This window comes from Aspergillus affinis, assembly GCF_023601865.1.
Source record: "Aspergillus affinis strain CMG 70 chromosome Unknown NODE_9_length_501208_cov_87_169129, whole genome shotgun sequence".
NCBI classification, from domain to species: Eukaryota; Fungi; Ascomycota; class Eurotiomycetes; order Eurotiales; family Aspergillaceae; genus Aspergillus; species Aspergillus affinis.
In genome coordinates this window covers 66,598-94,193 of record NW_026515790.1, presented here as the reverse complement: position 1 = coordinate 94,193, position 27,596 = coordinate 66,598, and the positions used below count along the sequence as shown (strand labels likewise).

Sequence of the window (27,596 nt, the reverse complement as noted above, 5' to 3'; positions counted from 1 at the left end):
TCAATGGGTCCCAGGACATGCAGGTATAGAAGGAAACGAAAAGGCAATCAATCAATCAATCAATAAAAATTCTATTAACCTGATGAAGCCTATCTGTTGAAACGACAGGCTATGCAGGCGCTTCGCCGAATGAAGCAGAATCTCGAGCCCTTACGCCATATAAACCCACAAACGCAGCAGATAAATCAAAAAGTAACGCAGCTAAACCGGCTGCCACTCGCCTGCTGCAGCCTACTGCGCCTCCTGACGCTGTCTCTCCTTCCGCCTCGTTCAATATGGGTGGTTCGTGAGTGGTATGCGTCACTGGTAGCGGCCTGACCCAGGCCGCCCCCTAAAGTTCCATGTAACCATCGTCTTTCTCGCCTAGTTCGAGTCCTTCTAGCAGGTTGGTAAGTTCTGGGGCCTCCTCGTCCAGTCGAGCGAATTGGAATTGTTGAAGGAGGCCTGTTTGTTGCATAACTTCGGCGACGTAGCGGATCGCCTGCGGGTGTGCTTCAACTGCGTCGTAATCCTGTATACGCCCACGCAGTCCCTCTATCGGATTGAGGTGATCCATCATTATCCTCCGGCCGGCCGTGTGCAGCGAGCACTCCAGAAGGACGTGCCTAGGGGTCTGGGACCCTAGGTCACAAGTGCACCGGTCGGAGTCGACCGGTTTGATCTTGTAGAGGAAGTGCCTCAATCCTATCCTCATAGTGCGCATCTGAATAATAATCCTGGTGTGCGGCTTACTAAGATGCTCGTAGAGCCGTATATTTTTCTTGTCTGGTTTAGACAGCAGCCGCCTCGTCGGCCTGCCTATTTTCTGCCTTTCCCACTGCTTTGTCCACTCTGTACGCAAGCGTTGGCGGACATCTCTTTTAGCTGCAGCTGCGAGCCGTATAATTGGTCGATCCCGCGGCCTTACTGAGCTTAATTCAACTCCTCTTATCGCAGCCTCCTTGGCTGCCTTGTCCGCCTTTTCGTTTCCTTCCACCCCGATGTGAGCGGGGATCCTCCATTCGATTCGTTGAATAAAAGGTATTGTTGCGCATCTTTATTGAGGTTCAAAACGCAGTTGAGAAAATTCTGATTATGTGCGCTTACCGCCTCGGGAATGCCTGAAAGGGCCGGCCACGAGGGTTTCGCCCCAACCATATCGATGTCCCCCTATAAAGTTAGGTTCAATCGATAGCGGCTGGGGTTGATAGTAAACTGGCTGATTCTAGAGGCCGTAGCCGTCGTGGTGGTTGAATAATTTCAAAAATTAGGTTCGCGTCGAAGTTGGTTTTTTTTTTTTTTTTAAAAAAAAAAAAAGGAAAAGGCAGATTAAGCAGCAAAACAAGCTGCAACGCGAACATCAGGACCAGGCTGCAGAAAGATCTCACAAGCATTTACTCGCAGAGCCCGTACAGAGGCGTTAAGAACAAACAGACAACACTGTTAGAGAATAGTCTCAACCGGAGATCACAATCGATACAGAGAACCTATAAATCTGGAAGAGGCTGGCAACTGGATCTTATAGCAGCAACAGCTACTAAGGGTCTAGCTAGCCAATACTTTCAGATGAAGGTAGGACATGCAGCTATCGGATCATATCTATGCCACATAAAATCTCGGGAAAGAGCGACCTGCCAGAACTGCCAAGCTCCTAGTGAAACAGTCTCTTATATATTAGTCAGCTGCAGACAATAGTGACGGTAACGAGAGGTACTATATACAGCTATAGATAGAGCGGAAATAGTAAGACCTTCCGTACAAGAAACTTACCCAGAAAGCAGGCTCTTCAAGGAGCCTAAAGCCACTAAAGCCCTACTGGACTTTATAGCTAATACAGGCGTGGCTCTTTCTGGAGAACAACACCAGAATGACCAACACAGAGCAGAGAGAGACGATGAAAGAGGCCTAGAAACTCTAGAGGAAGCTAAACGGACCGGAGAAGGCTAACAGGAAGGGTAGCCTAGTCACACCTAGGCGTCACCCACCCTGATAGAATCCCAAGGAGAGCAAACATGCTCAAAGGCCCTGCGCAAGAAGGCGGTATGGGCCGAGGAAAAGGAACAGAATGTATACAAGCGAGGGAATAGCCCTAGGAACTGATAGGGGCCTGAGGCCTAGCCTCAGGCCGACAACACACAGTCTGTCATAGCCCTAGGGGCTCGGTATGGACAATAAATTTGATTAAATAAAATAATCATAATAGTAGCAAGGTGTCCGGGGATAATCGAGGTTAAGAGCGTCAAGCCAAATCTTAATTCAGAATAATTGAGACAGCTGCTGTGCTCTAGTCACTTGTGCCATGTGCCATGTACTAATAGAATCCGCGTTGAGATATACACATAATGGAAAAATATATACTTATAATTAACATGCCTAAGTTGAAGCCTAAAGGCCGAATATCGATGTTGGGAGTCTGCGGTACACTTCTCTTAGACCCGAGGGTTCTGATTGTAAACCTCCTCAATAAACTCATGCCTTTTCACTGCCCCCTCAAAATCACACAAGCGGGATTTGTCACCTGCAGCAATCGCCTCATAAACACGCGCCACGTTTCTAGTCATTGGACTGAACTCGTCAAATGCCCCTCTCTTGAGCTCAATCTGTTCAACAACGTCGGTGTCAAAGTTATGTAGCTCGATACTAGTGGTGCTGACAACCTCAATAAAGGCACTTGGACCCAATATCCTGATCTCTCCTTTCTCGCCATATATACTCCACACAAGTCCAGGGGAGCCCTTGAAGGGCGCGCCACCACGGACTGTGGCTGAGAAAACTGCTCCTGATTCAAGCATACCTTGGATTATGATATGATCAGGTGCTGTCTTTTTGGCGGCTTCTTCAAGAATAGAGCCATCGGCTTTGATAATCTTGACTGATGGACGTTGGTTCGCAAGGAGGGACTGCACGTTTGCGAATGTTCCAAGGACCGCAAAATAGTTAGTAAGGGTAGGAGCAGTGATTATATGAAGGGATGGGCCGTGAAGACAAACCTTGTTGGACGGTATCGAGTAAATGCGAGGCAGGAATGGACAGTAGGGATCCGCCACTGTCACGGTCCACAAGGTAAGTTTGGTTTTCCAGCTCCGACTGCCCTGCAATCACACCCTGGCTTGTAATTGTAGTACTGAGTACCTTGCCAATTCTCCCTTCAGCCAAAACATCTTTTAGGGTTTCGACAGTAGCATCAAATCGACCCTGAAGCCCAACCGCAGTTATACTGACATTATGTTGTTGTGCTATACTGAGAAGTTCCTTTGCTTCCCCAAAGTTTCTTCCTAGGGGCCACTCAAGAAAAACATCCTTGCTAGCTTTGAGAGACGGAAGAATAGATTTGTAATGACGGTCTACTCTTGTAGTGCAGACAACAAGGTCAATATCCTTGTCGTCGGCAATTTCTAGTTATTGAGTCAGACATGTTGACTCTATCGAAAGGATAGCACATTAGAGCTAAAACAATCCTGGACATACCTTGCACATTTCCATAAGTTTTTACGCTGCCTGGCAAGCTGAGGTCTCTAACGCTCTTCGCAGCACTTTCCACCGTAGAATTACAGACAGCCACAATTTTGAACTTTGAGTTGGGACTCTGTAGATATGGTAGATGAGCATTAGCTGCCCAGGCACCCGGTGAAAGCCCAATTATGCCGATGCGAATTGGATTCATGGCGGGAAATAGTAGGCAACAAAAAGCGATTTGGGAAGCAAAGAACAAATATGCCTATTAATGAATGGCGAGATTGGTTTTTATCAGTTATTGTATCCTACGTAACCTACATGCCTAACTGGCTGCATCCGGCTTCCACTGGCGACCCACCAGCGGCGATTGCTGGTTGTGGCAGAAATATGTGGGTCTACCGAGAAGCGATTATTCAACCAAGGAATATGATCGTTTTCAACTGAATGAAGGTCTTAATTCCACTAACTACACGATAAAGAAGCCGATATGTATGCAATTTGAGAGGCTTCCTAATCGTCAAAACAAGCGACATATCACGATAATACTGTCCCGAAAAATGCCGTATAAATGCAATAAAACTGCAATAAATCAATCGGCCAAGAAAGGCGATGATAGAAGCGGTTTAGTTATCTTCCGCGGCCACACTGGTGAAGTACGAAGGATGAGGTAATGGCCAAGGGGAATATCCCACCGGAGATCCCACTCACCCGGAGATCCCACTCACCCGGAGTTTCCAGATGCCGGCTCATGCCGCCGGATTTTCGAAATTTTCCAAGAGGCACAAAGACTACTGATCGAGCCAACTTTCGCCAAATACATTCGTTTGAAGACAGATCGGGCAATGTACAGAGTCCCATTGCAGCTCAGTCAGATTATACGACAAAAGCGTACACAAAGTGTTAAGATAGGGGGTGATCAGGCAATTATAATTATCCCTTCGCAGAATTCCATGAGGCGTATAGAAGATTTGTAGGCTTTTGATGCATCGTTCATATTTCTTATCCTCGATATGTCAGCCGGTATAGTTAAACCGGATGGGTTCAAGCCAGCAGAACCCACTGATATATACTTACCCCGTTGTGATGACTAGCAAGAACAATACGTATAATACTGTATATTACAGGACAAACCACTGTCTCGGTGTCCCTGAAACTCAAATTCCTCAGTACAATATCTGACAACTGCTCCAATCTCTGTGTAATATAAAATCAAGGCTTCCTCCTCACTGCTACACATCAACTATAATGTGAATAAATATATAACCACATTTCTTCAAGATCCGCAGGCTTTACCTGTGAGGCAGAACATGGGTACATGGTACATGCACCAGTTCATTTCTGCTTCTTGCAAACCACCATGAAAGGCGAGGACAAAGCCCCAAGGAATAGTTGGCCTGAAACAGGGTCATATACTGCGCTCGTCGTAGTCGGCAGGACCCGTGCCTCCTTATCCTCCACAAGTTTGATAACGTCATGTTCTCCTTTCATCAAAGACGCCTCTTTATTATTGCTTCTCTTTCTGATCATCATGACCGTCGAGGGTGAATCCGTGTCGTAAGGATCATGGAAAGCCCGAAGGAATTGTTGAAGATCAGGTATAGTAGCAGCAAAGATGTTCCCATCGGTATCTATCGACAAATTGTCAATTGCCATAGATAATGATATTTCGTCAGTCTGGACGAGCTGCTTGTAGTCCACCAGCCGATGAATGGTAACGACACCCCGGGCTGATTGCGCGACGTAAATGAGGCCTGATGATGGGTCTCTTGTGATGCCATTGGGCGCGGAGAAGTTCTCTGTGGCGACAAAATGACAATTTCCCGTATCAGTGCGGCAATAGGCGATATTTCCGCTTATCTCGCTGTCACGGAAAGGGCCGACTTTGGTGCTATGATCATTGGTGAGCAGAAAGTCTCCTCTATCTTCATCGTCATTGATGACGACAAGGTTGTTCGGTGAGATGATCGTCGGGCTCACAATAGTCTTGACATGGGTTAGTTGAGTTCCGTGAGGCAGTTCAAGGTCGTACACATCGACTGTCGAATTAGCCCCGAACTTGGTTGCATCTAGCAGTGGTCTTCCGGTCGATGCATTCAGCGGTGGCCGGTGGTTGATCAGCCAGAACCGCAACCGTTGGCTCTTGTCAATCACGCGGGCGTCAAAACCATGCATATCCAGCTCCTGAATGTTGCCTTCGCTGTCGCGGAATTTCAATGCTCGCACACCATATAAGCCATCAGCTCCTGGCTGATCGACATCCAGCACTGTTATATGGTTGATTCCACCACCGCCTGCTGCCCGCTTCTGGAGATCATAGCTGTTCGCAGCTGGACACCAGGCTATGCGAGCCAGTGGGTTGGCGCAAGCGGCATAAAGCTTACGGCCGCGAGGATCAAACCAGACATCCTCGCAGCCCTCTAAGAGTGGGTGTCGCATTCGGCGACACTGATAATCAGGGAAATCCTCGAGAGGTTGGATGATCCTCTCAACGCCTTGGAAGAGCTCCACCGCATCGTGAATATAAACTTTGTAGAGACCGAGGGCAATCGACAGGAGAGCAATGAGGACGGCTTTAATAGAAGGGGCCATAGTTGACAATGATTTTCGATGTATGTCCAAGGTGAAGTGAGCAGACGGAGGACAGCCCCGAGTTAATAAATTCAGTCTTCCCGTTGCAATCCGACCTATTATCCACCGGCATCCCACCAAAGTATCATCTTTTCGGTAGCTCGGTAGCGTAATAAGACCCACAAAAATCGACTATCTGGTACGATCCCCGGGGACAAGTACACCTCTGTAGTTATCACATCATTAATGGGTCTTCCAAATCCTCCCTCGATAACACAGAATAACACAAGACACAAGTAACCGCCATAAAATGACTCCTCCACCCCAGCGGGTCCAGTTGGGCGATGTATTCCACACTCTGCCCCTTATGATAAACGATGAGTACGGCGCATAGTTACTGCGTCTCTAGTCATAGAAAGAACGAACGATCTAAATCGACCCATCCCACCCCTTGTAATACTGTAATTTTCAGTAAGATAGTAACGTTATTACGGCCATGAAAGAAAAATGCCGGTGGTGGGATACCGGTGGAATATCAATGGAAGTTGAAACAGGCGGAGTTCCGGGGCATCGCTCGAAATGACAAATCATGATATAATGACGTAGTCCGTAAGTGAGTGGGCCATGTAAACGACCAAGTCACTAATACACCAGTTCATGAGGAAACAATGCGTCAGCAAAAAATGACCAAAGATGAGCGCATCTCCGGACACCATCAATCCGAGGAACTGCTTTCCAATTGCACGATACCGTTTGAATATTAGGGCTCCAATTGGAATGAATGAGAGCGAACATATGAATCTATGTCCGACTTTCCTTTTATTTAGAGCCAGCCCAATTCAGCCAACTTCTACTACATCTCACGGTTTCCAAATATGCAGAATTCTATACACCGCATAACTAGGGGATGGGAAAGCGGGGCGGAACACGGGAGTATTTGGGAACCCTCTGTCTAGGCTGTAATGGAAACTCGGCTTAATGAGACGTGGTGAAAAGGCGCACGGAGTGCCGGATACTCAGATATCCGTTAGACGGAGGACAACCTAGATAGTCTACATAAATACGTACATTTCGGAAGTCTCGGCACAAGACTTTGTGCAATGACTTTCTGTCCAAGAAATTGGTAAAAGACAAGCTAGCCACAAGTCCTCTCCTCTCCTTACAATCTTTCTTCTCCTTTAAGCCTTCCCATTAACCAGAACTCCAAACAAGCTTTCAAGTACCCCTGGTATCACCTGCTTGTACAAAAGCTGTCATACTTGTTAAGTGCAACTTTGCATCAACCACTATCGCATTCAATATGGCATCCATATCATCCCGGATATTCGCTATTACTGGAGGTGCATCCGGGTGCTGCAACAGCTCGCATTCTTGCTCGTAGAGGAGCAGGCGCAGTCTGCATAGGGGATCTGTCAATCCAGAATTTCAGCGACCTGAGGGGTTCCACTAAAAGGATAAATCCATCCACTGAGGTTCACTGCACACCTCTTGACGTGACATCGTTTTCAGCGGTGGACAGTTGGATCCAAAAGATCGTTTCTACCTTCGGGGATCTTCATGGAGTAGTGAATGTTGCGGGCATTTCTTAAGCTACCGGTATCCGTAAAGCACCAACTATCCTAGAGGAAGACGAGGACTAGTGGAAAGAAGTCCTTGGAATCAATCTAGATGGAGTTTTCTACTCGACCATGGCGCAAGTCCGAGCCATGAAAGATCTGAACAAGGGGAACCGAAGTATTGTGAATGTGGCTAGTGTTTCATCTATGACACACTCCCCAGATGTATATGCTTATGGAGCCTCGAAGGGGGCTTGTGTGCACTTCACAGCTAGTGTTGCAAAGGATTTATTTCCCTTTGGGATTCGAGTGAATGTTGTCTCCCTAGGTATGTCTTTGCCTCCTGAATAATTTATTATCACGCTCATATAAGAACAAACAGGAGCTACAATGACTCCCATGCTCACAGAGGTTGTTCCTAGAGCAAAGAGCGACAAGGAAATAAAATAAGCGTGGGAAAGGTATGGCCTTAAAGTCATGCAAGCAGATGATGTTGCGAGGACCATTGTATGGCTGTTGAACGAAGATTCGGCACCAGTATTTGGTGCCAATATCAATGTCGGCGCTGGAATTCCGTAGCCTGGCTCATTTACTGTACATAAGAAGTGACTTGCCTGGATAAAGTCAAATGTTAATTCATTAACTATCGCCTAGGAACACTAAATACAGACACGCTAATAGCAGGAACGAGCTTGAGATATCTTAAGTTCGCCTTCTTATGCGTTATAGAATCTCTTCCACCCAGTCACATGAAGTTGAAGTGCATGGACAACCTACGGCGCGTGTTTTACATAATCAGATTTACGAATTGAGTGATACTCGACTGCGTAGGAGAAACATCAAACGTCCAGGCCTCAGGTTGAAGCCCTAGCTCTGGGCGAGATTAACGTACACTCTGGGGCCGAGGAAGACAAGGATGTTGATGCATCCAATACAAGCTCAGTGCCAGAGCAAGCCCAACAGAAAATAGCGCCTCCTTCTAACCTTAATAATTGGCCTCTCCCACACCCACACTCTCCTCCGATGGCATCTACATCGACATCGACAATAATGGAACTTGCCTCAACCACCATGGACAATATACAAGACCGAACCACCAGTCCCGACTCCCGAACCGGATTATCCTACGGAGATGTGAGGCTGGATGACTTAGTCGAGGAGATGGCTCGAGTCCGTCGACGCAAGGATCGATTACAAAATCTGCAGTCACTGGAGGAGCAAGAGGAGGAGCTGCGGAAGGAGATTGCTCGTCGGAGGAGTCTCCTGCAATGTGAGTTCAAGTGGTTCCATCGATCGAACCTCGCCTTCGTCATACATTCGGCAATCATTTAGGGTTCCCGCATAATCGAACTGGCTGCCGAAACGATATCCACTGTCGGGCACTGTTAATCATAAGAAGCCCTGTGGACCTGTCCTGTATTCTCTCTTATTTATACTATCAATCTACCCGAGACGAGGGACTGTCCCATTGATGGGTCTGCACAATCGAACTTTAAGAGGTCGTCGGTGTTAACGCTCATGTGGAGCCTAGTTTCGGTCGATATAAAATCAGGGCATTAGAGACTTGTTGCAGAGATAAAGTACATTTGTTAGGGGAACCGAAGTCTTCCGACCTTAGACTCTGCTTTCTATTGATCCCCGGTGGGTTTACTGTCGTAGTATCCGTTAGCAGAGCTTGGGATTAGGGGAGCATAGTGATTGATGGTGGGTGTTCCATTCATACCGTCTTCAACCTAATTAAGATCCTCTAGTTTACGATGAACAACAATCGCTCGGCACCTTTCGGGAATCATAATGCTGATGGAGTACGTTGAGCGACTGTTATAGCTGGAATTGCCGTGTGAAAGGTCAATCATCATTCACTTTTTACGGCCGTCTTCCTGACACCAATTAGTGTTTTGATGAAAGCTATCTGTCTTTTGGGGTATATCGTGGCCCTCAATGTCTGGCTGCCTATCCCAGCTAAGACGGCTAACACGGCCAACATGGCCCAATATGGAACCGATTCTGGACACCTGTGATCTATTATTTTAGTAACCGATTTCCGTGGATGGCAGTTCAGTCGACAGCACCACTTGCTGCTATATCAGTTCGAAGATTCGCACTCTATTCCTAATAAGGTGAGTTTTAATGCGCCACTGATGGGGACAATAACCTAACTCACGTCACTACTTTATTTTGTGCAGGCCTGGAAATCGGTACTTTCAGTCGCCTGGTTGACAAAGAACTCATAAGCGAGATGATATGCTGGTGAAGCTGTTTACGAGCCAGTATTTATTCCGGCAGGGAAAATCATGTAGACTCCATGGCTCGCTGGGCGACCGCACAGCAATCGGAACAAATCTTGGCAAGCCGTTTCATTGCCTCAAAACTACTGTCTAGAGCAGCGGGGTCCAGGTATGACTTGGCCTGAAGGAGCAGTTTCATGTTATGTATCTCGGGAAGATTCCTGGGGCTGCGGACGATACTTGAGGCGAGTGTTCTCATCGCGACGGAGGGATAGTAGCTGAGGATGCTAGAAGCCGGTTAGGTGTGATTAGTGAAAGGAAACGAGAAGCTCATCCTTACCCGAGAAATAGATGGTCGGATGGCATGTGGCGGAGTAAGGCGAGCGAGGCTCTGGCAGCTTTAGCAGTGAGCGATGCAGACGAAAGGACTCGTGGATGTTGGTAAAGCGCTACTGCGGCGGAGAAGGGATTGCCTCCAATGGGATCGTGAGCGGACTTAAACTCGTTCAGAGCAAGGAGAGAGTGGATTGCGATCATTGTATCGTAGAACCAATAGTGGAGGGAGATTAGGTTGATTGAAAGACTTGATGATGATCGAGATAGAGGGGTTGCCTGGGGACCAGGCTGATACTCGGGCGGAATGCTTTTGCGCCACGCCTGGAGCTTGCCATCCATCTCCCCAACCAGAGCCAAAACCTCATGAAGTGGTCTATTCTCGGTTGGAGGTTGGTATAATTGGCGATAGACTTGACTTCTGATCTGGACAAGCTTCATTGAACTCTTAAAGACGCAAAAGACGCCAGGTTCATGGCTCGATGGCAGACGGTAGTATCCTGAGAGAGGTTCAAGCGGTAGCATCTCGCATATAGCATCTTCTTTGCGAGTTGGTGGAACGCCGAAACGATAGGATGCTCTTAGAAACGTTAGCCCACAATGAATAGCAAAGAGGTCTCACGGTTCGTACTCCAAATCCAGGGCAGAAGCAAGCCAAAAAAGCATGAGTCGATGTTCTTTTCGTTAGCAGTGAGTGTAGGCTGGGGTTCCGATTTTCCCAGATCTAGATAGTTGGAAAAGTGAACAGCAGTCGATATCAAAAAGCTGCACTGGCGACCGGCAAAATCTGCCATGAAAAGGAAAGCCATCACCAAAATGGACTTACAGGCCCACAAGTCCGGAGGGGCCAGCATCATTTCATTAAGGACTTGTAGTGCGCTTTTTAAATGAAGGGAGCTTCTGTGAGGGTCTGATCGGCCGCTTCTGGGAAGCATGTATGCGACAGCAAATATCACTTGTATACTCGCCCATTGACCAGGACTATGTGATAACGGGTTCATGCATTTCTTGGCGAATAGTGTTGTGACGTCATCCTGTGTGAAAACCGGGAAGATTGTATTGAAGTCCTCCATGTAATCATGTACTAGAATGTTCAAGTCTCCTGCCTTTGGTAACGGACAGAAAGCGCGCCTGGGGGCAACCAGATCAAGTAATTGACGATCTGAAGCACCAATGCAGGAGTTGCTGGATGCGCCAAATGAGTGGGGCATCAAGCAGCTCACCTTCTCTACAATCCAGTCCAGGCCCATGACCGACAAGAGGGATAAACCTAATCTTATGTTAGCAAAGTATAAACAGTCGCCTAATAATGAAATTCTACCGACAGTCTGCACCTGGCCCCTCTGGAATGTCGGAAGGTCTGGGCGTTCTTTGACGTGGGCTTGACGGGCCTGGATCAGGCATGGTAGTAACAGCCCTGTTGAGGATAGGAGCAGCAGATACGGACTCCTGGTCTGTACAAATGCCGTCAATATCTGTAAAGTCAAGATCATCCCACTGAGAATGCGTACTTTCCGTATTGTCTGGGTATATATCGTCTGGCATTTTACCCAAATCTGCTACGTTGAAGATAGCACTTAAACGACTCTCCATCTGCTCGAGCTTTCCTTCAAAGCCATTAATCATCGCTTCACTACATGGAGCACATCAGCCCTTAGCCTCATTAACAGGACCGACGTGGGGTTTATCTACCGTTGCAACATTGCCTTATTCCTCGAACTACTCATTGAGCATATGATGCCCATCCTCTCACATCGTGAACAACTGGAGTCCCGGGGCGAGTCGCATCTCGCCTTGCTGCGTCGACATGCCTGACATTTCTGACCAGCTCCGTTAGTTGATAACAGTGGCTTGGTGGGTTCATCGCACACCTTTGGCTTTGGGATAAGTTCACGGTAACCGTTCCCCGACCTCGGGAGGGATTCGGATTGGATTGTAGACATGGAGAGCTATGAGCGCAATAAGTCCCGCTGAGGCAGAGTTGGAACCAGAATCTGAGTATGTCACAGCATGAATGATCGGTTTCAAGAGGCACGGACCGACGGGGAAGGAAGGAATACCCCGTGACAGGCTAAACTACATTGGGGTTGTCGGATGTCGGATGTTGGGGAAAATACAAAGGCGGGGTGTATTGTTTCTGTATTGATACACAACGATTGTTAGCCACGTCTTGGAGATCTTCTTTCCGTTACATTCTCCTGTTCCGAGCTCACAACAAGGCTGCTAGAACGTCGTCTTTGTAGGTCCAGCCGGCCCCACTACGGCTCGCGGATGTTCGCATAGTTCACTCAGTTCAGCCTTCGGGTGCTGAGTAGTTGGTTGCTCTTCCCGACGCCCAGTATCACTTCGGGACTGGTCCAGGCACAAGGTCTGTTGTGCCTGGCTTATCCGTAGTCGGGAGCCCAGGACCCGTCCAGGACAACAATAATTATGTGCATTATCAATGATGTCAATGTCGATGCGGGTTTCGGATTCGCAAGATATTTTACAACCGGGCCCTCTCCCGAGAGCCTTGGAGGTATTTGCGTTTTACTTTTCCGAGCCCCTGTCACTCTATATTAATGATAACAGTTTTCCGACTGTGTTCCTAATTCCTGTTGCAACCTTCAGACGGCTTCTTATCTTTTCCCCAGGGAATGTTCCTCATCACGCTGTGAGCGGTCAAGACCCTCAGCATGTTTGTTGCCACATCTGCTACCAACTCCGGCCATGCCCCTGAAGTGGTCACTCACAACCTGCCACAGCACCACAATGGCATGGGTCACTACCCTGATGACCAAGACCTCAGCGAGGATGGGTCGCCCTTGCCAGGAAGCGAGGGGAACGATGAGCATAAGATCGAGGCTCGCGTGGGTGATCTGGCCCGCCGGATCACCCGTCAATCGACTCGCTTTTCCACGAAGGATGATCTTCAAAACCCATTCGCTGTGGAGGACCCGGAATCAAAACTCAATCCCAACAGCCCCAATTTTAGTCCTAAAAAGTGGATGAAGACGCTGCTCGCCATCCGATCGCGGGACCAGGAGCGCTATCCGGACCGCACTGCGGGCGTTGCTTTCATGAACCTGAGCGTCCATGGTTACGGCTCTCCAACGGACTACCAGAAAGACGTACTCAACTCGCTACTTGAAGCCGGTACCCTCATTCGCAAGTTGATGGGAATGAAAATGCAGAGGATCCAAATCTTACGCGAATTCGACGGCCTTGTCAAATCCGGAGAGATGCTCCTGGTGCTTGGCAGGCCTGGGTCTGGATGTACCACTTTTCTGAAGACCATATCTGGCGAGATGAATGGCATGGAGATGTCGGAGGACTCAATTCTTAACTACCAAGGTATATTCTCCTTCAGCACTCGTCACTGTGTTGTGTCAGTTCTAATGCATGGGCTTTTCTCAGGTATACCTGCGAAAGAGATGCACAAACATTTCCGAGGCGAGGCATTATACAGCGCCGAAACAGACGTCCACTTTCCGCAGCTCACTGTCGGGGAAACACTTCATTTTGCTGCATTGGCCAGAGCTCCAAGAAACCGCATTGAAGGAATCACAAAGAAGGAGTACGCAACACACATGAGAGATGTGGTCATGACTATGCTCGGGCTTTCACACACCGTTAATACCCGCGTCGGCAACGATTACGTGAGGGGAGTTTCAGGAGGAGAACGCAAGCGTGTTAGTATTGCCGAGGCTATCCTAAGTCAGGCACCGCTGCAAGCGTGGGACAACAGTACCCGGGGATTGGACTCAGCAAATGCCCTGGAATTCTGCAAGAACCTGGCCTTGATGAGCAAGTATACTGGAACCACGGCACTAGTGGCAATCTACCAAGCATCCCAGAGTGCTTATGATGTCTTCCAAAAAGTCACGGTTCTGTATGAGGGAAGACAGATCTATTTCGGTCCCACTTCTGAAGCCAAGCAATTCTTTGTCAACCTGGGATTCGAATGTCCCGAACGCCAGACAACAGCTGACTTTTTGACCTCACTGACCTCGCCTTCGGAAAGGCGAGTCCGCCCTGGGTTTGAAAACCAGGTACCCAACACGCCAGACGAATTCGCGGCTGCCTGGAAGCAGAGCGCTATGAGAGCCGACCTTCTGAAAGAGATCGAGTCATTCAAAGACGAGTATCCTATCCACGGTGCTGCATATGATTCCTTCAAGGGTGCTAGACAAGCCATGCAGTCAAAGAACCAACGTTGGAAATCACCTTACACCATCTTGGTTCTGGAGCAAATTCGGCTCTGCACAGTCCGTGGCTTCCAGCGCTTGAGAAGCGATATGAGCTTAACCCTTACTGCCCTTATTGGCAATTTTATCATCGCCTTGATTGTTGCATCTGTATTCTTCGACCTTCCAGACAACACCTCCAGTTTTTATGGTCGCACTGCTTTGTTGTTCTACGCAGTGCTTCTGAATGCGTTTTCAAGCGCCCTGGAGATCCTCACCCTCTACTCTCAACGTCCTATTGTGGAAAAACAGGCACGATACGCATTCTACCACCCGTTCTCAGAAGCGATTGCATCCATGATTTGCGATACACCATATAAGTTGCTAAATTCGATTACCTTCAACCTACCGTTATACTTTATGACCAATTTACGCCGAGATGCAGACGCAGTCTTTACCTTCTGGTTGTTCTCGGTAGTCACAACTTACACCATGAGTATGCTCTTCAGAACCATCGGCGCGACATCCCGTTCGCTCTCTCAAGCATTAGTACCGGCAGCACTGCTCATCCTTGGTATGGTCATATACACAGGATTTGTGATTCCCGTGAGAAACATGCTGGGTTGGTCGAGATGGATGAACTATATTAACCCCGTGGCGTACGCTTTTGAATCCTTCTTGATCAATGAGTTCGCGGGTAGGGACTTTGACTGCTCCGTTATTATTCCCTCAGGAGGCCAATATGATAAGGTGCCAATGGAAAATCGCATTTGCTCGACTGTTGGTGCACAAAGCGGTTCGAGAGTGGTTGACGGCACTCTCTACCTCGACCTGAGCTTCGAATATACCACGGACCACCAATGGCGTAACCTTGGAATTTTGATTGCTTTCATGGTTTTCTTCTGCGGTGTATACCTTGTGGCGACGGAGTATATCTCTGAGCAGAAGTCCAAGGGAGAGGTGCTTTTGTTCCGCCGTGGCCACCAGCCAAAGGTTCTCGATGGGGATGTGGAACTTCAACCCACGCCTGGAGGGACTCTGAACGATGATACAAATGATGGCCAACAGGAAATTCAGATTCAGCGGCAAACGGCAATCTTCCATTGGGAAGATGTGTGCTACGATATTACCATCAAAGGAGAGCCTCGGAGGATCCTTGACCATGTTGATGGATGGGTAAAACCGGGCACTTGCACCGCGTTGATGGGCGTCTCCGGAGCAGGTAAAACAACATTGTTGGACGTGCTGGCAACCAGAGTCACGATGGGCGTAGTTACTGGCGATATGCTGGTCGATGGTCAGCCTCGTGATGCCTCCTTCCAAAGAAAAACTGGATACGTTATGCAACAGGATGTTCATCTGGCAACTTCGACCGTTCGCGAAGCTTTAGAATTTTCTGCCTTACTACGTCAGCCAGCGCACCTTAGTCGACAAGAGAAACTTGATTATGTGGACGAAGTTATCAAGCTTCTCGGCATGGAAGCTTACGCAGATGCGGTTGTCGGTGTCCCTGGAGAAGGGTTGAATGTTGAGCAACGCAAGCGGTTAACAATTGGCGTCGAACTCGCGGCAAAGCCACAGCTCCTGCTCTTCCTCGATGAACCGACGTCTGGCCTTGACAGTCAGACCTCCTGGTCAATCCTGGACCTTATAGATACTCTGACTCAACATGGCCAGGCGATTCTCTGTACGATCCACCAACCATCCGCTATGCTCTTTCAGCGATTCAACAGACTCCTTTTCCTGGCAAAAGGTGGCAAAACCATCTACTTCGGTGATATTGGCGAGAACTCATCGACTTTGTCTAGCTATTTTGAGAGAAATGGCGCGCATCCTCTCAAGGATGGCGAGAACCCTGCTGAATGGATGCTCGATGTCATTGGTGCTGCCCCCGGGTCTAAGACGGATATTGAGTGGCCTAAGGTATGGCGAGAGTCTCCCGAGTATGCCCAAGTGAAGGAGCACCTCACAGAACTGAAGTCGACCCTTTCCTCCATGCCCAGGGAAGATAGCGATTATAAGGCCTTGCACGAATTCGCTGCACCGTTTCACACGCAGCTATTCGAGTGCTTATGGCGCGTTTTTGCTCAATATTATCGCACGCCTTCCTACATATGGAGTAAATTCGCTTTATGCGTTTTGACATCTCTGTATATTGGCTTTTCTTTCTTTCATGCACAAAATTCACTTCAAGGGATGCAAAACCAGATGTTTTCTGTTTTCATGCTTATGACAATCTTCGGTAATCTTGTGCAACAAATTATGCCTCACTTCTGCGCTCAACGCGCTCTCTACGAAGTGCGTGAGCGCCCCAGCAAGACATATTCATGGTACGCTTTTATGACGGCCAATATCTTTGTTGAACTTCCATGGAATACCCTTATGTCGGTACTCATGTTTGTGTGTTGGTTCTATCCTATTGGCTTGTATAACAATGCAAAGCCCACTGATGCAGTGAACGAGCGCTCGGCCCTCATGTTTCTCCTTATTTGGGTCTTTCTTCTTTTCACGTCGACATTCGCGCACATGATCATTGCTGGAATTGAAACTGCGGAAACCGGTGGTAACGTTGCGACAATGTTGTTCTCCTTATGTCTCATCTTCTGCGGAGTGCTCGCCACTCCGGATAATATGCCGGGATTCTGGATCTTCATGTATCGAGTGTCTCCATTTACCTATCTGGTGTCAGCGATGCTGAGCACAGGTCTGTCCGGAACGGAAGTTGTCTGCGAGGCAGTTGAGTACCTCACCTTCGACCCCCCGAGCAACAAAACTTGCTTTGAGTACATGGAGGACTACATTACCCGAGCTGGTGGTTATCTCGCAGACAATTCCGCCACATCGAACTGCCAGTTCTGCACCATAGCCAGGACCGATACCTTCCTGGCGTCTGTCGTCAGCTACTTTTCCGACGCATGGCGAAATTTCGGATTGATGTGGGTTTACATTGCGTTCAACATTGTGGCAGCAGTGGGCATCTACTGGTTAGCACGAGTGCCCAAGAAGCCATTTAAAAAGAGCAAGAAGGACTAGTTTCGATCATCGGTCTTGTCTTGATTTCGCTGTTTAAGCGGCTGTGATCCTGCAAGTTTCGCTTAAATTCTCTCAAGATCTGTCGCCGGGCATGTTGTGCATTCTCTCCTTCAATTACATTTTTTGTTTCTCATCTTCACTCTCATTAATTCTCTTTTCTGGTTCACTTTCTCCTGTCTCTTGGGCTAATTTATTGCCCGTTTTGCATTCTGTCTCTCTTTTCTTTCCCCCATTCTGTGACCTACATTTTAGTATCCTTTAGATCGTCTTCTCATTGTCTCAAGTATAGACCAATATTATAGAATATAGATTGCATTCAGCTACCATTCCCATTCCGAGTACTTGGAAAGGCGACTGTGCTGCGAATTTGATGATGGAAAGGTTTACCAAGTTATGCAAGTACCTACACGTTGGGTCGAGTTGGCAAACACTACGTTGTGATCGCCAGCCTTCCCGGTGGGCAATACAGAACTACCTCAGCCACTACCGTCGCAAACAACATGCTTCGAACTTTCTCCAGGTCCCTTCGAATTGGACTAGTGGTTGGTATCGGGAGTGGAATCCCCTCGGCTGCTCATGATATCCGCCTCGGTGATGTGGTGATTAGCTATCCCCAAGGCGCGTATGGTGGCGTGATTCAATATGATATGAATAAAGTTGTAGCAGAGGGAGAGTTTGAACTAACCGGCTCGTTGAACGGTCCTCCCGAGGGCTCTGTTTGTGACGAACTGACCAAGAACCACTATATAGAGCGATGCGCGTGCCAAGTCGTTGACTTGGTATTCTGGTCTTTTTAGTAGCTCAGTCGGTAACCGTCCTACAGACCTACTGAACGGTCTTAGCGGGTAGAAGCGCACCTACCCACTGCCAAGCCCGTGACAGATTGAATCTGTTGTATGGATCCACCTTCGTGACTAGATCGGGTTAAGAGGTGGAGTTAACAGTTCCCATTCCAGCTTTGTGCAGAAAAGGTGAGGTGGCCACATCCCACAGAACTTCTGTTTAAAACCGGCATCCTCCATTGCACTAATTCATTCCATTGCATGATTTCTCGAGGTGCTATTCATAACATTTCATTGAAGCCGAAATTATGACAGCGATGAGAGCAAGGCCCCTGGTGAGCTGCGGCCTTTGAAAATGCAGTAATAGGCCAGGTGCTAGGTGTATGCTAACCTCAAATCGAGGTGGGGAATGCGCCACGCCACGCTACTGAGACTAAGATCTCATCAGTCCATGATCGGCGGAAATGCATTATGTACATACGATTCAGCTGAAATTCTCTTGCCATTATGGTGGGGACGGTGATGATCTATCATACGAACCTCTCCCAGCCCCCCCCCCCCCCCAAAAAAAATCCGGCAGCCCCGAGCGTTGTCCCAAGTTTTCCCCTACACGACCCAAGCCATTTCTCCTAGGAAGCACACAATACCATGGGAGGCTTGCGCGCGCTCTGCTGCAGCAAAGGGGACAAAACCGACGGTGGCCAGCTCCCGCCAGCTCGACCAGCTCAACCACGCCCCGAGAAAAGTACGCAAAACGCGTCGCCACGTGCGAAAAAAGAGACTTCCTCAACTGATGTGACTCCGGGGAATTTGACTCCAGGAGAACCGGCCCAAGAAAAGTCGGTCCAGCAGAATCCCGTCCCACGCGATCTGTGGAAAGAGGCATTCGACAATTTGGACCCTTCACGCCAACCGTACGTTGCGGCAAATGGCATGTCAAGCACTTCCGCAATCGACCAAGTCATCAAAGATACGACGGCCAAGTATGAGCAGTGGCGGAGGGGTGGTCTGAAAATCCGCCGAAAGGACGGAGATGACATCGATTTTCGAGATTGCGCAGAGAGGGTTCTCGGCGCGGCCATGAAGGCCAGCAATGTGATTTCGACGGCTGTTTCCTTTGATCCTACAGGCCACGCATCCTCTGCATGGATGGTTATATCGTTTGGAATGAGTGTAATATTTCTCTCACAAGCTCAAGCTTGTATGTCGCAAATACTCACCTCAGCCACAGATTGTCCAAAACAGACTCGACCGTCGGGACGCCATTTTCGCTGCCTCGGAATACCTTGCGGAGACTCTCTCCTATTATACCTTGATCGATACGAACTACCGAAATCAGAAGGTCCCAACTGATCACAACCTCGATCAGGCCCTGCTTCGCGTATACTCGGCAATTCTCGACTTCACAGTCGAGGTGAAAAAGGGACGGGAAGAGAACGAAGCGAGTAAGATCATGACTATATCTTTCCAAAAGGCCTCGGTTGTTTGAAGCTGATTGTATCTAAGAGCGCACCTTCCAGAGCGTTATGGCTCTCACCGATCAACCCCTGCAGATACTCAAAGATGCCATCAACTCACAAGCTGGACTCGCCAAAAAGTGGACCGAATTGGCCGCCAACCTCGGTGAGTTGCAAATGATCTCCGGTCTATGGAAAAGTACTAATGGGATATAGGGGACCGGCAGCGTGCCGTAGAGCATCTCGCGAAGACAGATGCACTGCTTGCAAACATGAAGAATCTTGCATCAAAAGCAATGACTGCGGAGGAAGAGAGTCAACTCGTCTGGATGTCAGCATTACCTTATTCAGATCACCAGCGGGCTTTGCAGAAGAAAAGAACCGGTGACACTGGTCTTTGGCTCCTTGACACACCCAATTATAACGTCTGGAAGACTACCCCTGGAAGCCTTTTGTGGCTCCCAGGAATTTCGGGCTGTGGTAAATCTGTTCTTTGCTCTACTTTAATCCAGGACATTGAAGAGGACTGTTCCTGTGATCCGTCGAAGTTCCTTGGTTACTGGTACTTTCAATTCGGTTCCGAGGCGACAAAGAACGTTGACACCATGTCTCGATCACTGATCAGACAATTAAGTCGATCACCTTTGGCCCCAGAGGTGATCAAAATCTGGGAAGAACACCATCTGAAGGGAAGCCAGCCCGATTCGAAGGCTATCTCTGGTGTACTTCATGACCTTCTTTCCGCTATTCGAGGTGATATTTACCTTGTATTCGATGCACTGGATGAGTGTCCTGAGAACGAGAAATCCAAGGAAAGAGGATCACTTCTCTCACTTCTCGAGGATTTGCTTGAAAGACACAGTACCAAAATCCATATCCTCGCGACTAGTCGTCGTGAGCCGGATATCCAGCAAAGGCTTGAACATTTTTCCAAGATTGACCTGGAAGCTCATCTCGCTGAGGATGTGAAAACTTTCGTTACCCTATGTCTTGCACAGAACCCTCTAAACCGATGGAAAACTGATATCCGCGATCTCATCCTTGATGAATTGCTGAATTCTAAGGAGCGGTATGTGTTCATCTTACTTTAAAAAAAATATATTCTACTGATTACTAATACATTAATATTCAGACGATTTCGTTGGGCCGAGTTGCAAATCATGGCACTTGAAAGATGCCGCAACGATCGCCAAATCAAAGATGCTCTTAAGACAATCCCTCAAACACTAGAGGCCACTTATCGCAAAGTTCTTGACAGCATCGATTCTAATGATGTGGTATTGGCTCGTGAAATTTTCATGATTATATGTCTCTCACCTATACTATTTGACGCGCAGGCGGTTGCCGATATGGTGGGACTGAGCTTCCCCGAAGCCATTATCGAAATCTGCACAACTTCCTTTGTCAGTTTAACTGATGAAAAGGTGCAACTATCCCACTTTTCGGTCCAGGAGTTTCTTGTGGTTCTAGGTGAATCTGGCCAGCATCACCCTTGTCAATTCACCGCCACCAATGGCCACAGGTTTCTCGCGGAGAAGACCGTGGATATTCTTCTTGAACAGACTGAGACCCTCACCCAGGCGGATGCAAAGAATAATATCCCGTTTCTTTACGCTGCGAAGCACTGGAACGCCCATGTGACTGATGCAGGAGGCATTGATGTATTGTCGCCAGAATTGCAGGCTAAAATCAACCGTCTCTTTACCGAGTGTATTGTTTTCTTCAACTGGGTGCGGGCGGCCGACAGTAATGATCGAAATATGAACAATGAGTGGAGCAAGCTCCCCCAAGAGTGTCAACCGCCAATTCACAGGGCTTCCAGAATGGGCCTGGTCCAACCAGTGGACTGTTTGCTCGCGCAAGGTGCAGATCCTTTTCAACTTTTCGACAATGGAGCAGTCTTTTTCGGGGAAAACATATTTGCTCTGGCTGCCGATGAAGGGCAACTTGATGTTTTACACACACTCCTAACTAAAGGGCTACCGCTAGAACAGGATTTCGTTCTAGGCATCGCGTCGAATCTTGACTACAGGAAGGTGGGGAAAATCAAATTGGCATCGATTTTGCGAACAATGTGGGATCATGGTTTGCTTCGCAAGCAGTCCGATGATGTTTCCGATGAAATCGATGAAATCGATGAAATCTTTGTCGTATACACGATGCTGAACCCAGTTTCAAGTAAAGAAATGATGGATGTGTTTCTGGATTGGGAACCAAGGGTATCTCTTCCGATGACGGACAACGTCATACTGGCCGCGACTTGCTTGAACATTCAAGCGCTGCAAATTCTTCTTGAAAGATCTGATTTCCGTGTCCCGCCAACTTTTTTGGAAAGATTGAAAGAAATTACATTTTCATCTGGCCCCAGTAGGACTGAGGGACTCGGTCTAATTGCCACCAAACGGCCAAATGAGTTCCCCATCGATAGTGACCTTTTTGAAAAGTTCGTGCAGGAGCTCGACTTCAAAACATTAAAGTCGCTAATGCAAATGCGAGCCTCGGACGTTCGTGTAACAGAAAGTGTCTTGGAAAAGGCAGCCAAAAATCAAAACAGCGGTCGCATCTTCCGTTTACTTTGGCCTCAACGAGAGTCTGGGATAGTTATCAACGAATCGATGCTACGCTATGCATTGGCCAACCGACACGCGGAAGATATTATCAGCTTCATGCAGGAAAACATCAAGTCTGATATGAACCTTAGCGAGGAGACCATTGACACTTTTTTGTCCACCTCCGAGGCAGGGGTTACTTGCTTAAAGTTACTTCAGAGTCTATCAACTCACGGCTTCTCGGTATCTGAAAGACTTACTGAGACGATTTGCTGCCATAAGAATGCGGTAGACATGTTGAGTCTGTTGGTCAACAAGGAAGGCTACAATGTCCCTATAACGGAAGGTATTATAAGCTCTGCAGCTTCCAATGAGTCTCAAGGACCAGCCGTTCTCAAATACCTAGCGAAACTCCACCAAAAGTCTCTCCCGGTCACAGAATCAGTTCTTGTTAGAGCTGTCAAGAATCAGGAACACGGCGAAGAGATCCTTGGGATGCTCCTGCAAGATACTTCATCCACTCTGCTGACAGATAGGGTCTTTGAAGAAGCATGTGAAAATCCAGGTGCCCTGTTAGTGCTCTTAGGTCAAAGACAAAACGATTTGCCTATTGCAGAGATGCTGGCTAAAATCGCTAAGAGTTCTAGAAGTTCGAGAAACATTCTTCAAATTCTTCTCGAGCGGAATCTTTTGAAAATTGACGAGTCCGTCGTGGAAACTCTAGCCGCCGACTTCTACGCCTTGGACCTTTTGCTATCCTTGGAGCCAGATTCGCCAATTACCGAGAAAGCCCTCTCAGCAGGCGCAAATGACGCTCGCTCAATGCGTGTGATGCTGGGTGCTCGAGGATGTGCTTTGTATGTCACAGAGAATGTTTTGAAGGCCGCAGCACAGTCATATCATTGTCGGGAAGTGATGACAGTTATCCAGCATCGACAGGGATCGCTGAGTATCACTGAGAATGTTATCAGAGAGACCTTTAACAATGGTTTATCATACGTATTAGAGTGGCTTCTTGAGCAATGCTCAGACTCTTTTGTTAGAGCCTTTTTCCAAGACAACTGGCGAGACCTTGCTTTGGATTCAAGTACAAGACATGCCATTCTATATGGCTTCTTGAAAAAGACAGGCTCAAGAATCACCGATTCTCTTCTGCAAGATTGGCCTTTCGACCCTGAAACAGGAGAAAACTATGGCCTTGGCGATATTACTCACAAGAGGGTTGAGACATTCGAGCTTCCTGCTACTGAGCACGCGGCAGAAGTTTTCGTGGAAAGGTGTGACGTTGACCATATCGAAAGATTCTGGAAGGACAAGCAGATCCCAGTCACAGATCATTTGATTCAAGTGGCAGAGAGAAACCCAGTTGCGGATAAGGAGGCGTTGAAGTTATATCTGGAACAGAAAAGAGTGAGGTTATCGGAAGATTCTTGATCCATCCGAGAAACAAGCTGTATGATAATCAAATCGGAAGACTTTTTTTGTAGCGAAACCCAAAATCCGCGACTTTTTTGGCTTAGTAGATATCAAGGCCGTGATGACCCACCCGCCCGTAGAAACTTAGGACATACCAGCAGACATCGTATAAGTGCAGCGGAGGAAGCAATAAACGACTAACGAACGTTCTTTTCCCACGCGCCTTCCCATCGCGGGAAATTGCGAGGATCTTCTTCTTCCCACACTTCCACTTCATTTTTACACCCTTCTCTCTCCAACTCCACACTTCACACACTCACCCTCGCCTCACATAACTCTTTGCAATATCCTCGCCCGCTGTCGCCATCTCCGACTCCGGTTTCATTTCTATCGGAAACCAACCCCCCCCCCCCGGGATCTCCGCTGTCACTGCCTATTTCCCCTGGTTTTACCCCGGACTCATCTAGATCCCTTCGCCTCATGGACCACTGTTCGCCCAGTGTGCGGCTAGAGGGCCCACCTGAGCCAGCATTTTCAACAGCAATGTACTGATGTCCGCATTTTTGAGATGGCCACCAAGTTCGCACGAACCCTGCGATCGATGGGTCACGTGTATTTCCTATTACCAAGTATGCCCCAGACTCGCGCGCTATCGCACGCAGTACGCCCTGAAACGATCAGAGTAGTCAATCAAGGAAGGATTGAGCTTTCTTTCATGAATGTATACAATTGTTCAGCAATTCAGGTCTACTCAGCATTTCACGAGTGATCATTTGCGAGAGATATTGGAAATGCATGAGTTACAAGTTTTCAATGTAGGCGGCACGGTGAGTAGCCGAAGTCACTTCGTGCCACAAATGTAGAGAATCATGCATGGAAGTGTCTAATTACTAGTAAAATGTCATAATGAAATCAATTTGTCCAAAAGAGGATCTTCGATGCCGGTTGGATTCGGAGGTCCTGGTATTCACCAATTACTATCGTGATCTGGACAGAGTGCGTTCTCAAAGACTCTCAGTGCTCACTGGTGCATCTCTTCTGCCTCTTTCAGCTTGCCCTAGTGTCAGTAGAGAGCCTCAAGGTTGTTCACTCTATCCAGAGTATATGTATAATCTAGACTGAGGCCTTCTCGGTGGCCTACCAGTGCTCGCTAGTATATATTTCTAAATATTTTAGTTGCTCTGACTTCTATAGAGATCCAGTAAGGCGTGGAAAGCGTCTTCTACCGCAATATTGTCACTTGACCAAATTAGATAATATACATATTTCGCGCGTAGAATGAGTCGTCGCTAAAGCACTTGATAATCTCTTTCCCTTTAATTAGGGACACAATATCCAACCGATATCAGCGCAAGCTCGTTAAGCTGAACTAAATTCACCTTTTTGCTCGTGTTATCAATATATAGACACCAGTATTAGATGCTCCGTGGCCATATTCCGTTTGGTATTAGAGGTCCTCTTTTGGTTCGTCGGGCAAAATTTTCAGCTATCCGGGGTGTCATTTTGGCTCGGACCTCAGAAATAAATTCAATAACAGGACTATCTTCTGTGAAATGGTGGGCTTGGAGTGTAGCGAGGACACTCAGCAGGACCTTAGATAGCCGGTTAAGTATCCCTGCTCGTTAGAATTGGCCGCCGCTTAGCGCTTTACCGAGATCGCATTAGACCACTCCGCAAGATTTGTCCGCCTGCTGGCTCCCCAAAATATCGCCTAGTCGAATGTCTGCCTTGCTGCTTGGTATACCTCCACCGATACCGACCATCAGACCGAACTGGATGGAGTGGAAGCTCGAGGGCAACTGCATCGCTACCGCTGCAGCTGGTCAATTTCCATAAGCGTCGCTTGGTAAACGCGCAATTACGATGTTGTGATCCCCAATATGTCACGGAATATACGTTTGATCTGTCGGCGGTCGAGGTAGACTCGGGTGTATTGCGTCCAACATCAGGTTTGCGGCTGCCATTTCCAGAGGTGAAGCGCATATCCGTCTGACTGTGTAATCGTCATAGGAGAGAGAGGCTCTGGCTGCCATAACGGAATATATGATGATTTGTTTTTGAAACTGAATAGCTTATTGTCAGTTCATGGAAAACTCAAGACACAAAGGTGTTATGGAGACCAGATCTTGGAAATAAAGGCCAGAGTTTATGAGTTGACAGTTTGCCTGTCCAAGGATCGTCATGTTTGCTCAAATTGCATCAAATCTTCTAGCTAATCCAGGCGTCTAGTTCCAGACTCATATATCTTCCATACTGGCATTTTAAGCTTCTGGTGTTCATTACTTGGTAATTTACAAACAAATAACTCACGTGCTATCCATATTTAGATTAGCGTATCAGGGGATCAGGGTTTGAAATAACATCTCTCTGTCTCTGATATGGAAGGCGATACCGATCGCTACTGTACCACCCTAGGTAAAGTTTGCTAGACTTATTGACAAAAAACAGCTATGATAAGTTTATCTTAAGATCTACCTTCTTTGAGCTAGTTACTGGTTGCGACTTGACCATTCCAATACCATCAGAACCCAATTATATTGACACCGTAGGGCAGAAGAGGCAGACCGTAAGGTTGGAAATACCTGAAAGAAAATTGGTTGTTTGATGCTTCCAATTGTGGTTATAGGCAGATGCCAAGATTCCAAGTGTTTTCAGGTGGAGGGGTATGATTTAATAATATTCTGTTTTTGTTCAGCTGAGGGGGTCAGTGCAGTGGTCGCGCGACTTGGGTGATTCTCACCCTGATTCTCACCCTGTTTATAGCGCACTCACCTTCCTCACCCCCGGTCGCGCGACCATAAAGCGGCTCTCACCCTAAACTCACCCTGGTGACACCCACCCAACTACTGGCCGCACATAAGCCCCACGCCGGCAGGTTAGTAGTTGGGTGGGTGACCACCAGCGAATCCCTGCTGTTGTATGTTTTTGCATTCTTTTCTTTTTGACTCGTCGGGTTTAGCGCCCATGCTGCCCTATCTTCAGTCCTTTACCGGAACGTCCTGAAGCCCTTTAAAAATTCACCCGCCAAGCCTGTCGTGCTGACGTGGCCTTCTCTCGCAACTTTCGTCGGAAGTAGAGTCTCCCGGCTTCCGTGTTGCTCGCTCCCTAGCCACGTACAGCTGCCACATCTAGTGGCTTTGCATTCTTTTTCTGCCCTCTCTGCCCCTTCAATGGAACCAACTGGGAGTTTTCGGTATTTCTGCCGAGGGTTACCGCCCAACACTTCCCAATGACAGCTGGACGTGTTCGCACTATGACCACGCTTTGGCGATAGCGTCGACCAAGCCATTCCACGTGATTCTAGTTCCTTGTTGGAACATCGGGACGTACCCTTCCGCCTACCCTGGGGTTCGAGCTCGCTTAGTCATCACTTAGTAAGCTAGATATCTTAGATAGTTGGCCACACCGGCCACCCAATACACAAGAGATCCACCGCTTCCACATTCCTGGATTCAACAACGGAAATAATCCAGGATAACAGACGCGAGATTATCATCCGTCGACATCGTTTGTACGAGACTTGAATGAAGCGAAAAGATATCGATTCTTGGCTCAGTGGGGTTCTAGAACAGAACCCAACCCCTCCCTTGGTTTGAGGCTGAGAAAGAGAGTTGCCCTCTTAAATTCACGCATAAAGTCATCTTTCCTCCTGATTCCGTGCCTTTGCGTTGACATCGGTTTTCGATGATCCAAGGCTTAAGCTCTCATCTCGAGCGACTACTCTTTGTCCTGTACTGGTATATGATCCGGAGGTGAAATTCATAGTTCCTCACATCTGATTCCTTCTGTACTGACTCAACGGATGAGACTCAACCAGGAAGAATGATTCTCAAAATCCCAGAAATCCTCAGGCAACCTGGTGAGTTTCCCCGTGTTGAGTCAAATCAAGCCGCAGGCTCCACGCCTTGTGGTGCCCTTCCGTCAATTTCTTTAAGTTTCAGCCTTGCGACCAAGGCCCGGTGATTTGAGACTGGCTTCGCTATGGGTCTGGTAGCTACTGCTCAAGTAATTACTAGAGCTGATTATTATGGAAAGGCATCACTCGTACAGCTAGACAATCGAGCATGGGTTAC

At 47.9% G+C, this 27,596-nt stretch overlaps 7 protein-coding genes across 7 annotated transcripts; 3 read left to right on the top strand and 4 right to left on the bottom strand.

Annotated features, from left to right (window-relative positions):
- Window positions 1–331: 331 nt before the first annotated feature.
- KD926_011641 (uncharacterized protein) lies at window positions 332–703 on the bottom strand (the record flags this gene model as incomplete). Its single annotated transcript, XM_053096155.1, has 1 exon — window positions 332–703. The coding sequence occupies one exon, from the start codon at window positions 701–703 to the stop codon at window positions 332–334; it is 372 nt and encodes a 123-aa protein (XP_052959652.1).
- Window positions 704–2,408: 1,705 nt separating this feature from the next.
- Window positions 2,409–3,643, bottom strand: KD926_011640 (Gfo/Idh/MocA family protein; the record flags this gene model as incomplete). Its single annotated transcript, XM_053096154.1, has 3 exons — window positions 2,409–2,851; window positions 2,970–3,374; window positions 3,448–3,643. The coding sequence occupies 3 exons, from the start codon at window positions 3,641–3,643 to the stop codon at window positions 2,409–2,411; spliced, it is 1,044 nt and encodes a 347-aa protein (XP_052959651.1).
- Window positions 3,644–4,767: 1,124 nt separating this feature from the next.
- Window positions 4,768–6,024, bottom strand: KD926_011639 (uncharacterized protein; the record flags this gene model as incomplete). The annotated part of the gene is made up of 1 exon (XM_053096152.1): window positions 4,768–6,024. The coding sequence occupies one exon, from the start codon at window positions 6,022–6,024 to the stop codon at window positions 4,768–4,770; it is 1,257 nt and encodes a 418-aa protein (XP_052959650.1).
- Window positions 6,025–8,609: 2,585 nt separating this feature from the next.
- KD926_011638 (uncharacterized protein) lies at window positions 8,610–9,354 on the top strand (the record flags this gene model as incomplete). The annotated part of the gene is made up of 2 exons (XM_053096151.1): window positions 8,610–8,829; window positions 9,311–9,354. The coding sequence occupies 2 exons, from the start codon at window positions 8,610–8,612 to the stop codon at window positions 9,352–9,354; spliced, it is 264 nt and encodes an 87-aa protein (XP_052959649.1).
- A 497-nt stretch (window positions 9,355–9,851) lies between these two features.
- Window positions 9,852–11,938, bottom strand: KD926_011637 (fungal specific transcription factor domain-containing protein; the record flags this gene model as incomplete). The annotated part of the gene is made up of 6 exons (XM_053096150.1): window positions 9,852–10,074; window positions 10,128–10,698; window positions 10,752–11,390; window positions 11,446–11,574; window positions 11,632–11,753; window positions 11,874–11,938. 6 exons carry the CDS (start codon window positions 11,936–11,938, stop codon window positions 9,852–9,854), a joined length of 1,749 nt encoding a protein of 582 aa, XP_052959648.1.
- Window positions 11,939–12,795: 857 nt separating this feature from the next.
- On the top strand, window positions 12,796–17,319 carry KD926_011636 (pleiotropic drug resistance family ABC transporter; the record flags this gene model as incomplete). Its single annotated transcript, XM_053096149.1, has 1 exon — window positions 12,796–17,319. One exon carries the CDS (start codon window positions 12,796–12,798, stop codon window positions 17,317–17,319), a length of 4,524 nt encoding a protein of 1,507 aa, XP_052959647.1.
- Window positions 17,320–18,749: 1,430 nt separating this feature from the next.
- KD926_011635 (uncharacterized protein) lies at window positions 18,750–23,541 on the top strand (the record flags this gene model as incomplete). Its single annotated transcript, XM_053096148.1, has 5 exons — window positions 18,750–19,274; window positions 19,333–19,515; window positions 19,622–19,724; window positions 19,775–20,627; window positions 20,691–23,541. The coding sequence occupies 5 exons, from the start codon at window positions 18,750–18,752 to the stop codon at window positions 23,539–23,541; spliced, it is 4,515 nt and encodes a 1,504-aa protein (XP_052959646.1).
- Between the last annotated feature and the right edge of the window lie 4,055 nt (window positions 23,542–27,596).